Source organism: Papilio polytes, unplaced genomic scaffold, assembly GCF_000836215.1.
Source record: "Papilio polytes unplaced genomic scaffold, Ppol_1.0 DF823835.1, whole genome shotgun sequence".
Lineage (NCBI taxonomy): Eukaryota > Metazoa > Arthropoda > Insecta > Lepidoptera > Papilionidae > Papilio > Papilio polytes.
Window position 1 is genome coordinate 1214250 of NW_013525369.1, and position 13513 is coordinate 1227762.

The 13513-nt window shown below is 33.0% G+C and overlaps 3 protein-coding genes across 3 annotated transcripts in view; 1 reads left to right on the plus strand and 2 right to left on the minus strand.

Annotated features, from left to right (window-relative positions):
* Positions 1-7952, minus strand: part of LOC106103200 (protein lingerer-like) — a gene marked incomplete at its 3' end in the record, with an annotated part of 24000 nt that extends 16048 nt beyond the window's left edge. Inside the window, exons 1-5 of the mRNA XM_013282889.1 lie at positions 7861-7952; positions 3458-3621; positions 2838-2912; positions 1826-1948; positions 506-633 (exon numbers count right to left, since the gene is read on the minus strand). Of these exons, the coding sequence (XP_013138343.1) occupies positions 506-633; positions 1826-1948; positions 2838-2912; positions 3458-3577 (446 nt within the window). The remainder of the gene's footprint in view (positions 1-505; positions 634-1825; positions 1949-2837; positions 2913-3457; positions 3622-7860) is intronic.
* Positions 7953-8461: 509 nt separating this feature from the next.
* Positions 8462-12872, plus strand: LOC106103267 (TIMELESS-interacting protein). Its single transcript, XM_013282977.1, has 5 exons — positions 8462-8709; positions 8802-8948; positions 9227-9363; positions 9987-10189; positions 10810-12872. The coding sequence occupies exons 1-5, from the start codon at positions 8568-8570 to the stop codon at positions 11282-11284; spliced, it is 1104 nt and encodes a 367-aa protein (XP_013138431.1). The 5' UTR covers positions 8462-8567; the 3' UTR covers positions 11285-12872.
* A 66-nt stretch (positions 12873-12938) lies between these two features.
* LOC106103201 (homocysteine-responsive endoplasmic reticulum-resident ubiquitin-like domain member 2 protein) overlaps positions 12939-13513 on the minus strand; it is a 5620-nt gene continuing 5045 nt past the window's right edge. Inside the window, exon 4 of the mRNA XM_013282891.1 lies at positions 12939-13161. Within this exon, the coding sequence (XP_013138345.1) occupies positions 12964-13161 (198 nt within the window). The 3' untranslated portion in view covers positions 12939-12963. The remainder of the gene's footprint in view (positions 13162-13513) is intronic.

Below are 13513 nucleotides of genomic sequence, written 5' to 3' on the forward strand. Positions count from 1 at the left end.
CACATTGTACACAACACACAGTCAACAAGTATTTATATTATATCACTAGCTGTGACTATATCCCGTGCGACTTCATCCGCATGAAATTATGAAAATTTTATTTTGTTTACATGTGTCAAATGATCATTTGCAAATGTCAAAATGACATGATATTATGATGAACCATGGCAACCTTGCTTTCTTGATGTTGGCAGCAACTTATGGTCTCTTTCCCACTTTGGGGTTTTTATCCAAAATATTTACCCAAAAGTTTAATGGTTTGAAAATATATAGCATAAAGCGTGACGTAAGTGTAGGGCTTTTTACTAAAAAAAAGGATTATTTAAAAATTGCTGACATCTTAGGCAACAAAGTAGTGTGTATTTACGCTTTGTTATAATAGTATAGATCAAGTAGTTTATTATAGTGGTTTACTATGACTTAGTTCCCCCTAATTTAGGGTAGACTCCGAGTCATTCAGTGCGGACATATAGTAGGTGATGATAGTGGTAATGGTTGTGTGTACTAACGTGGTCTAGGTCCGGATCTGCTGCGGGCGTCGCGGTCGCGTCCGTCCCGCGCGCCCTCCACCTCGCCATTGCCGGCCGCGGCGGGGGGCTTCTTCTTTTTCTTCTCGTTAGTTTGCCACTCGCCCTAACATACATATATAAAACCATTCAAAACACATATCGTAGTTTTAACAAACAAGTTCACCAAACAGTGGTAGAGCCCGCTTTAACATCTTCGCACGAATGGGCCGGCTCGCCTGGTGTAATACCACGACCACACAGAAAACAGGCGTGAAGTGGAAGCATTTCCGCGTTTCGTCTGATGTATGTGGTGCCGAAGGCCTAATTTTAGTCCTTTTCCATTCCACCCTTTTCTTAAGAGAAAAGGATTGGAAGGAAAAGTGAGTTTGACGGTGGAGGAGACGCATAGGAAAGGGAAATGTGCTCTTTATGTGCGTCTACTCCGTGAATTAAGGATGGGCAACGCATCTGCAATTGCGGATGTTTATGGGCAGCGGTCGCTTTCCATTTCAAGAGATTCAGAAAGCCGCTTGCTCGTTTGCCACCTTACATTATAAAAAAAGCACCTTACAGACTCAATATAATTGTGGCATTGATATTGGCATGCAACCACCTAACATTTTTAGAGTGAAGCAACCGCTACAATAAATAGCAGACAGAGAAGTGGATGTACAGAAAAAGAACATTTCCCTTTTCGATACACCTCTTCTCTGCCAAATCCACTTACGCTTCCCATTTCAAAGTTAGGTTAATACACAACGCTCAATACAGTATACACTAACTTACTTCGAACTTTAAAATGTCTTCTATATGGTCGTGGTATTGCAGCTAATTTGTGGACTCCAATGTTACATTGGTAGAGTCCAATTGCTTGCTTCACATGTATAATGCTATTCAAAAATGTTATCAGCTTGACCGCACGCACAGCTCAAAACATAATTCGAGGTGTAGCAAAATGCAGAGGAACTGCATATCGCACAGCCGACAGTAACATTCAAAAAACACTACATCTGTATCCTCCTCCTCCTATAGAGTGGCGGTGGCTCAAGGGTTTGAACACTTTACTTGTATCTATAGGTCTTGGATTCGAATCCTGCTGTACCAATGTATTTTCGAATTTGATATGTACATAATTAACTCGACGTTCTTACGGTGAAGGAAAACATCGTGATGTTTGCATACATCAGTAAAGAAATTCAAAGATATGTGTGAAGTCAAGTGAAGTCAACCCGCAGTGCAGGTTGACTATGGCCTAGTCAAGGTCAATAACGGGACATATAGTGAGCTGGTGGTGGTGGTGATGATGATGATGATACCTGTATCCGCTCGCTCTCCTCCAGCAACAAGTTGCAGGCAACAAACATGTCGTTGTCGGAGTCGTGCAGCGCGGAGCAAACCTCCTCCTCTGTGCGGCAAGTCATCTCCATCAGGACGGTCACCTGCAATACATAGCATTACAACATTTGTACTAAAACATGGTAATTATACAGCTAGCCAAATATCTTGAACCTACAAGATATTTGGACACTCAAGTGAGATGACGTCACAACGGAAACTACTCGGACTCAGTACAGTCGCAGAAGTACGCGGTGTTTCACTTCAGCAAAAATTGCCTTGTTCATTACAAGACAAATAACTAATTGGCAATGGGTACAAACGAAGGGATAATAAAAAGTATCTAGGCGTTTATCACTAACCGACTTTTTTTCGTAGTTTATAATCTTACTAGCGGTTACTCGCGGCTTAGCCCGTGTGTAATTAAAATAATAATAAAAAAACTTAGCCTATAATACTCACAGAAAAATGACCGTTTTAATGATGAAAGAATTTTCGAAATCGGCTCAGTAGTTTTAGAGTTATTTCAAAACATACAAAAATACAAATCTTTCCTCTTTATAATATTATAGTATATAGTATAGTTAAGCAGCGTTGTATTAATTTTTGTTTAGTCTCGTTTCAGACGATTGTAGCTGGTAGGTGGAATACCAACAGTTTCCCCGACTGTCCCTTAGTCTAGTAACTTTACGTTACGAAGCATTGGACATTGTAGACTCCTAACTGCTGATTTCCACTGACGAAACAGTGATACAAAAAAAATTTTGTCGGGGAAAATTTGATAAAATTCATTCTACAATTTTAGACTATTTGAATATATAAGGAAGAAAAGAGACAACGATATGTTTTAGCAGTAAGCCGCATATTTCAAATACCGTAAGTTATAAAACACAATCAAACATCATTGGCAAGTGTGGCCTCTTGTAGACAAACTTTCACATGATCATACATAGCACACATACATAAGGTTGTATATAATGATTATATTCTCACCATTTTGCGAACATCATTTGTATCTTCGCTTTTGCAGTCGATCATATTTGCCATGCGAATTTGTTCTGTGGTGGCCTGGAAAAAAAAACAACTTAAAATTGCGTCAAAAATTCATATTAGCCGTGCACAGGTTTGCCGATGATGATGATCTGTTTAGTATTGTTAGTTAACACGTGCCGTCATTACCATCGGCAAAGTTACTACGCACAAGTAATGACATCGGATAGAGAAGTTTTTTTTAATAATATAAGTTGGCAAACAAGCAAGCGGCCACTTGAATCCACCGAAATGGAAAGCGACCGCTGCCCATCAACATTCGCAATTACAAATGCGCTGCCTACCCTTAATTGACGGAGAAGGAGACGTACATAAAAATGACATTTCCCCTTCCTATACGTCACCTCCACCGTCAAATCTACTTCTCCTTCCCATCCTTTCCTCTTAAGAAAAGAGTGGAAAGGGAAAGGGAATAAAATTAGTCCTTCGGCACCACACTCATCAGACGAAACGCGGAATTGCTTCTATTTCTCGCCTGTCTTCTGTGTGGTTGTGGTATTGCTGGGGGCGAGCCGGCCCTACACTACACATTGTAAGATAATAGTTGGAAGATGTTAGTTTACCTGTAACTTGGCCTTCTCCTTAGGCTGGGGCTTGTCTGTGGGCTTGCCTTTGTCCTGTGGGTTCTTGCCGTCCTTGCCCCCCTTCGCACCACCCTTGGTGGCGCGCGCTCCCAAACTCATCTTTATTCACTATAGTTATATTTACAGCCTCTATTTACAAGCAGCTGCAAAAGAAATAAAACTTCTGTTAGCGATAACATATAAAAAATTTACTAATATATCTAAAGAGAAAGAACAATAGGCATGTGTTCTAAAAAAGTGGTAGGTATATTTGACAAAAATCGTTACTACGGTAATTCGTTTTAAAATTAATAAATCACTAACTCTGTTGATCTATGAGTGTAAGCTCATTTACATTTAAAACGCACTGAAAATGTAAATGAACACTTCATATAAGCCCTCGTTAATTAAACTTTGTTTTTAGGTGTATCCAAAAAGGGTACGAATTCTCCGAAGAGTTTCTTTCAAATAACAGTTTTCCTTATGGAATTGCAAAACAGAATCCTTGAGCAGTACATCACGTGTTCGGACACGGGCTATTTCGGAATGAATGAATTTTAAAACTACCCCACAGAACAACAATGTAACTGCGTATTCACTTATCGATCTAGAAGGAACACTGCATAAATACATTATGCTACTGCGCTGTTACAAAAGGTAAATCGATTTTATGTACGTACTAGCTTATGCTCACGACTTCGCGCGGAATTTAATAAAAATTTAGTAAGTAGCTTATGTTCTACATCTGTGCTAGAGTTTTTTATATAAATAAACCAGCGGTAGACCGTGATTCCACCTAAACTAAGTGAAGATCGAAGGATGTTACGCGCGAGCTCAGTAAGTACAGATTCACCCAACTCTTGAAGACACCCACGTTATAACTCGAAGGGAACACTGACGATGTCAACTTGTTCCATTCCTTTGCTGTGCGCGCGGAGTGACAAACAAGCAGCCATTGGAAATTGCCAAAATAGCGAATTGACCATTACCCAAAGAAATTCACATTTCAGATGCATTGCCTACCTTTAACAAAGGGAATAAATAAAGGACATTTCCCTTACCTATTCTCTTTCCCGTCTAATGCACATCCCCTTCCTATCCTCTCCTTTTACGAGAAGGGTAGAAAGGGAAAGAGGACGCAAAAAGCTAGTATCACATATAAAGTTTACTAACCTGAGTTTAAAACTATTAAATCATTATTGAAGGTAAAACGCCAACGATCGTAAACGTACAACTTTCATTGAAGACTTAAGGTCGTTTTTATAATGAGTTTCCTTTATCCATATAAACATAACAATAATCTCATTTGCTATTGAACCTAAAATATGTAAGCAGTGAGCGTAAAATACTGGACATGGTGTCTAATATGCTATTAAATATTAGAGAAATTAAGGAATAAAAGGCACCCATAACTTGCATTTAGAGTATCAGTGGTAGAGAAGGTAAGGAGTAAAAGGTTAGCATGGTATGGGCATGTTATGTGGGATGAATTGCATGTAACAAGAAGGATGTTAGTTATGACTGTGGTAACCAGTAGAGGTAGAACTAGAAAGAGAATGGATTGTGTGAAAGGTGACATCAAGAAGGGAGTGATGACTGAGATAATGTGTGATAGATTTATTTGGAGGACGAAAACACGGTGCACCGACACTAAGGAAGTAGAATAAAGCAGGGGAGATGATGTGAAGTAACTATTAAAAATATTAAAAAATAGATTTACAAGAAATATTTGATAATCTTATTGGAATTATAATTTGCAAAATCACTAATTTTCTAATTTTTACTTTTAGAAGTTTTGTCAATATTATTTTTAGAAGGGAATGCATGGGTTGGTCGAGCCTTAAATTCCTAACATTTTCTTTTTTAATTACACATGATTTAATAAATGGGAGAGAGTGCATCTTTAGCAAATAAATATAGTCTTAGCATTTATTCTAAAATAAATATTGTAGATAAATTTTTATGACATTCATTTTAATATCAACAATAAATTCATTGATTATGAAATAATCTGATTATGAAATTTTACATTTATCAGTTCAAAGAACTCTACAAAGAACTTGTAATTGTTATGACTGAGATTGTTATGAATTTATTGATTATTTACATTTTTATATCAAACTTCTCAAATATCTCCCCACAGAGAGAAGCTCGGAGCCTCCCCTATGCTGACCCACTGTGGGTTGACTTCACACATTGCTTTTTGCAATTTCATCTATATTATTATAATAAAGCGTAAACACACACTTCTTTGTTGCCTAAGATGTCAGCAATTGCAGCATGTTTTTTAAATAATTATTTTTTTAATAAAAAGCCCTACACTTACGTCACGCTTTAGGCTATATATTTTAGGCCATTAAACTTAGGGGGTAAATATTTTGGATAAAAACCCTAATGTGGGAAAAAAACCATAAGTTGCTGCCAACATCAAAGAAGCAAGGTTGCCATGGTTTTTCATAATGTCATTTTTATATTTGCAATTGATAATTAGACACATCTAAACAAAATTTATTCGAAATCCATTTATTTGTTTAGGCTACAAACTCTAACAAATTCATCCATCCATCGTAACTTTCGCATTGATAATATTATAAATATCATATTTCACATGACATATAAATATAGGAACTTTAGGTATGCTGACATTGTTTACATATAGAATGTAAAGAACATACCTACACCTAAGTATATAGTATGTAGATAATTATTCACAGTAAGATTAAAACAATTTCTCATTTGTTTACTTCAAGGATATAGGTTGTTTGAAAAATACCTATCATACTAATAGTATAAACTAGCTTTTGCCCGCAACTTCGTCTGCGTGGAATTGAAGAAAACAAAAGTGAATAGCATATGTGTTCTAGGCTATCCTCTACATCTATATCAAATTTCATCCAGATCCGTTAAGCCGTTTAGTCTACAAACTCTAACAAACATCCATCCATCCATGTAAACTTTCACATTTATAATATTAGTAAGATGTGAAAGTTTAGATGGATGGATGTTTGTTAGAGTTTGTAGCGTAAACTGCTGAACGGATTTCGAAGAAATTTTGTTTAGATGTAGATACTATGAAAGAATACATGGACAGTTTTGTTGTTTAATTCCACATGGACAGAGTCGCGGGCCAAAGCTAATCATGTATTCTTGTCTATACTAATGTGTGAGAAATAATGGAAATTCAGTTTATGTATGCAGATGTAAAATAAGATGATAACTAAATAGTCTGAGTCACTTAAGAGAATAAATATTGGGATAAACATGTTTCCTAAACATGAATACTTATGTAAAATTGCAAGACATGGAAATAATTTTAGTATAGATTAAATACGGATGAATAATTCAAGAACACATATTAATAGAAATAAATCAGTTGAGAGGTATCATAAAAATATAAAAAAACTGAACTGAGAATCAAATTTTTAACAATAATTCTAATTGAATTCTTATACAAAGCTATTTTTATGACTTTCTGTTTTATGATTAAATAATAACAGATTTAGCCACAAATTAAACTATCAGTCAATTATATTACCAATAACATACTGAAAAATTTAAAAAGTTGTAAAAAGTCCAGTGCAGGTTAATTTTAATATTGAAACCAACATTTAAATTGTAAAACACATAAACTACAATAATTGTATCAACTTTTAAAATTAATATAATATAGATTAGTTGGTAATTTCTTGTTGTCTTGACTACCTTAAATATTTCAATAATCAATAAATTTAACATTTACAAATGAAAACCTGTGGGGCGTGTAAACTTGAAGTATATAACTGAGTAAATAAGGAAATAGATATGTTTATATAAAGTCGAAGAAAACAAGATAACATTCGTATTGGATAATCCAAGGCGTTGTTTTAGCGGTAAATTAGTAAACAAAACAAAGCCACCGGAACTCGCACTAATTAATATCAATTCTATAACAATAGCGCCAAAACCATAACGGTTGATGTCATGATCAATCGAAGTATACCATAAGTTAAAGTTTTACATTACTTTATGTAAAATTCGGGGCAATGATTCATAACTGAATGAAACGCAAGACAAAACCAATATGAAAACGAATGATGCAAAATTTTCCACAAAAACACCAAAAAGCCCCATTTATGTGCACATCTGCACCATAACGGAGCTCACGTCATCAATTTCTTAAACGTCTAACAGAGACGAAATTCAATAGGCGAGCGGCACATGTGGGGGACGCCATTCTTGAAGCACCTTTCTTGGTATCAAAATGACAGTCTTTGTTGATGAAATAAACGAGAACGACACAAATTAACACCATATTTAACAACACAGTAGTACACATTAAAATTTTAACTTTGTTTTTTTACCTTAAAACTAATTTACTATCCGAAATACGGCACAAATTCTAATAAAATTTATTATTTCCATACCTGTGAATGCGCTCTCAAACGCAAGCTGGTCACGTGACTTCCTAGTGGTGTACCATGACCGACGTTACGATTTAAAGAATGGCCAGTTTTGTTTTAATGCCAATTCTTTTGGTTGCATAATTTCGATTAATCGTGTATTGTGTAAAAATTTCAGAGCCAAATATTTTTCCATTGACTTTTAGTCAGTTTTGTTAAGGGTTTTATCGTTTTGGTATTAATTTTAAAATAGTAGTTGAAACACTTGAGATCTCATTGAAACTCATGTCACATACTCTGAAAATTTGGAAGAAGATATGCGAAATGCGTAATTTAGCGAAATTTATTTTACCGATATCCAAATATACGGCATACTAGCCTTATAAAAATATATATCATTTCAAGAAAGAATTGATTTGTGTGCTCGGATTTTAATTGAAAAGAAAAACATCATCGTGTTAGCTTTTTAACTATTTTAATGTATTCTGTATATATCGGAACATCAGAATCGAATTTAAAAACTCAATTAGAAAATCAAGGAATCACTAGAAACAAGAAAGATTCCTTGTCTTTGACAATCATAGACCAAAATTAGTCTTTGATATATTTTCTAAAAATTCCCGCTTTTTTTTTGACATGACAAAGTCAACTTTAAACTTGAAGTGCGAAAATAGCGATTTATGAAAAAAAAATAATTATTTTAATTAAATTTCTCACTTTTACTTTTTAATATGTCTCTTTTAGAAGATATCTTTTTGAGGGACGAGGCAGATGAAGCGAGGGAACTCGAACGTGTTATTGAAGGCGATGATTATGATGATAAACCTCAACGTTCAGACAGTGATGCTAATAGTGAAAAGGAAGACGAAGCCGGTATTTATTTACCTTAAAAATGAATCTATGAAAACCTATAAAATATATTATAAACATAGGTGTTATGTTATAATTAACCTTTTTGATTGCAGAGGAAGAGAAAAAACGTGTGGATCCATCGAGTACAAAATCTAAACGAACAGTTAGGAATCCGAGATTCACTCTAAATCCTGCTCGGCTTACAGGTCCTAGAGGCATACAGGTTATCCCTGATCATTTTAAAGATTTTAAATTTAAAGGTGATTACTTATTATCAGTTTTAATAATCTAACTGTAGTAAATGCTAGCTTTTTTGCCTGTGACTCAACTTCTCAGAATTAAAAAAAAAAGTAATTAGCCTTTGTGTTCATCTAGTCTTATATGCCAAATTTCATCAAGATCCTTATTTTATCAAGAGAAATTAAGCTTTTCTGGATATATGTAGTAATAAAATAATATTTCGAGTAAAATTTCTTTTATTTTAAAATGTTTAATGTGAATTAAGTTAGTTAAATTGATTATTTTTAATATTTTTCAGGCAAAGGTCATGAAAAAGAGGACTTAGACCTAGTGTTAAAGAAACTAGAGCATTGGGCGTATAGGCTGTATCCAAAGTTTGAATTTTCCGATTGTTTAAAGAAGATTGAAACATTAGGAAAAAAGAGGCCAGTTATGGTAATATTTGACATGAGTTAATCAATTATTTTTAAATATTAATTGCTACCAGCTCGCCTAAAGTAATAGATTTTACAGCCTTATTCTTGAATCTGCCAAAAATTGTTTCCTTCTAATTATTGACTGACTTTCCAAAAGAAGGAGGTTCTTAATTCGTCTGTATGTTTTTTTATGTGTGTAACCATATAACTCCGCCTCTAGTAGACCTATTTCGATTTTTGCCAAGACTACTTTGTTATGTAGAATCTCAATAATCACAGCATTTTGAATAAATCTTCCTTATTTATTGATAAAACACACAAACTATTCACATAAATTGGTAAAAAGGCATTTAATACAAATAAAATGTGGTTACATCGCTCACGTCACATTTTTCTCTACATTCGAATTACGTTCCTTAATTACAAAATATTTTCTATGGCTTTCTTGGCGGCCAGCATGATATTTATTACTTATTGCTTGACCACATATTATTAAATCATTTTTTTTACTAACAAAAAAAATATATTTACAGCATTGTATAGGCTGTATATTTTCACGCTATTTAATGTAGAGGATGAATAAATTGCAAAATATATTATAAGGTACATGTTTGGTAACATTCATAATGTTTATTCTTGCAGGTCCATTTACAAAAGATAAGATCAGATCAATACACAACAGAGGAGACAGTAGTCCAGAAGGATTCCAGTGATGACGAAATACCAGTAGAACGAGAGGAAGATGAATTCGACAAACTCTTGCAGCAACAAATAGAACTGGCTAGAAATACACCCGCACCAAATTCTGTGAAGAAAAATGTTCCAGAAGATTCTATTGTTGATAGGTAATTTTTCTTTTATTTAATATTCCATTTTGTCTATAACTTTTAGTTGGTAACTTTATAATATAATTATATCTTTAACCCAGAGGTGTAGGTAGAGACCACAGAATTCCTATTGGCTCCAGTTGCCCCTACTTACCTAAATCAACAGCTGGTATTTGCTAACAAATATTGCAATATATGAAAAAAGGCTTTAACCAGTAATATGGAATTTACAAGTTTAATTGACAAAGCTTGTATAGTAAACCCCTCTACAACGTGGTAGATGGTTCTCTGTATAACACGTTTTTTAAGTCATAAATGGTGTTATAGGGGGGTTGTTTGAAAATTCACTAGAATGTTTGCATTATATGAAGATTAGCTTACGCCCGCGTGGATAAAAAAACTAAAGTGAGTAGCCTATGTGTTTTTCCAGACTATACTCTACATCTATACCAAATTTCATTGAAATCCGTTCAGCCGTTTAGGATACAAACTCTAACAAACATCCATCTATCTAAACTTTCGCATTTATAATATTAGTATAAAAGGAAATTCTCGTTGTAGTGTTTAACTGTATAATGGAAATGTTTTGTATTAATAAAGGAAATATAATTATAAAAAATGTATTTAAACATTTTCAGGTCTCTATTTACAGCACCAAAAGTAACATCATCTCCGTCAATAAGTGACGAACAGAGAGATAGAATGATCAGAAATAGAAAACTGGCTGAAGAACGACGTCTCGCTAGAATTAAAAATAAAATCACTGAAAATCAAGATATTACTAATATTAGTTCTACTAATATTCCTAGTAATAAGGAAGATGATGAAATAATTGTTACTAAAAAACATAATAGAACAAATACCATAGACAGTTCGGATGAAGAATTGATGTCTATGAATGAATCGGTTTCAGTAGATATTCATACTGGTAAAAATTTCGATACAACAGAAACTAACAAACACATTGAAATTGATATTTCTAATACTATGAGTGAAAATAATATTAGTGAAAATACAACAATAGAAGATAATAAAAAAAATCATGAAAAAGAATTAAAACCAATCGAACATGGAATTCAATTAGAGAGTAATTTAAATATGGATATAGAATAAACTATAATAATAACTAAATAAATGGGTATATATTAAAGAGGAATCATGCTATAAAAGAAAGAATAAAAAAACAAAGGAAAAATAGAACAGGTAAAAAATTCTGAGTCCATTCCTTGTTTTTTTAACAGTTAATCGAGAATAAGTCTAAAGTACTGGAAAAAGTTGAAAATCAAATTAAAACACATAAAATTTACTTTTCATTTATTAGGATAGTGCAAACAAAAAACCAAAAAAAAAAACCTTATCACAGTATATAAACAATTTTATATATAATGCTTTAATACCAACATTAAATAACTTACGTATTTAAATGCAGATGATCTTTGTATGTATTAAACGATAGGTTATCTATAAATAATATTCCTAAAATAAAAAAAAAATGATTAAAAATAATGAACTACGATACTTTATTTAAATATATCTTTAATATTTTCAACTGGATTATTTCTATATTATCGTTATATTAGTATCAAGAATCGGATTCGAATTTTTTTTATTTTTTTTTTCAAGCATTTATATATTCACTGTGAAAATGAACAATTTAGTAGTGAAAAAATATGGCCAATTGTAAAATTACTTTACCAATAAAAAGAAAAAAAACTTTTTCTTAACACATTTACTGCTACTAAGAATATGTGGCCAGCACTAAATGTTTTTTTTTCTTTTCTTGGCTTTCACACTTGAGTGTATTTAGCCAGCACTGTTTATTAAAGTTTAAAAATGTACATAAGATCACTTAAATATTACCAAATATAACTGTTTTGAAAATCGAATAAAAAAGAAATTAAATAAACAAATTGTTGAAGAGGGTCGAGGTTTTTTAACCTATAATGTTAACTTAACAAAAATTAACTTGGCAATTTATATACACTTAATATTTGGTTTTAATATCAGTACACTAAATTTATAACATTAAAATAGACAAGAAAAATAATTTAGTTGGTATTAAATTAATTCAAATAACCTTGGAGGTGATATTTTTAACTATAGATTATTTCAACTGATTTCCAAAAAGGTTATCGATTCGTTTGTATTTTTTAAGACGTAAGCCTACGTTATTTTAAATTGCGTTATATATTTACAAGAAATATATTACTTTACAATAAAAAATTTTCAACACATTTTTACAATATAAATGTATTATCTTAAAGTGCCGAAAACCATAATTTCTTCGAATCTGCTAATTGAAATTTAACATTTCGTCTTAAAACTTAAATTATTTAAACTTTCGTGAGACATTTTATAACTAATTTTTTTAGGGCTCTTACGTCATCATTTTTTCCGGTGACGGCACCGACCTGTTTCAGACCCTGCGGGGGTCCACGCCCTGAAGGATTGCAGGGTCTGAAACTGGTTGGTGCCGTTATCGGAAAAAAGTGTCACGTAAGAGCCCTAAAATAATTAGTTAATTTATAACTTGTTCATCTTTTTAATGTTTATTTGAAGAGTTGCAAGAAATGTGACCTTCAATTTCCTTGACATATGTCTTTCATTTCAAAAAGACATAAAATGTTTCGACAGTTTTAAAATCTAAATGAGATGAATCATTAGACACTTATTAATTTTAACGTGAAATCTAAAAAAAAAAGGATACATCAAATTTTAATATATACCACAATGTTTCATTTAAAACTCGATATATCAATATTATATCGATGGGATCGATTATTAAAATCGATTCAGATTGTCTCTGGCATGAGGGAGGCAAAGAAGGATGTGATAATGATCCAAGAGGAGGCGAGCAGCGATTGCTGTTGGCGGTCGGGTTCGGTTTCCTCTGTGGCTGGCGCGGGAGCATTGCCCACGTTTTCATTGTTCTGTTGAACATTGAGGACGCGGAAGAAACCTATTTGGTGCCTGAAAAATAATACAAGATAATATTAATTCTTGCATATTTGTCCATAATGTTCAAATAAAATCTTGTAAAAATTTAATTTAAACTATCTAAATATGGGTTACGATAACTGGTCTATCGCTAAGACCAGTGGTTAAATGCTTGTTAGCCAAAGAACCAACTATGAGTATTTCTATAATTACACAAAAAAACATTGGGAGCCAAATCTTATTGTTTCATAAACTTTTATTACTAAATGATCTGTACAAAAAATAAATATCATAATAATATTAATAATTTTTTGCATTTCCTTGGAAAGGTCGATTAGGTCAAAGAAAGGTCAGAGCCGCATTTACGAAGCCGAAGAGCCATATGTGACTATGGAGCCGTATTTT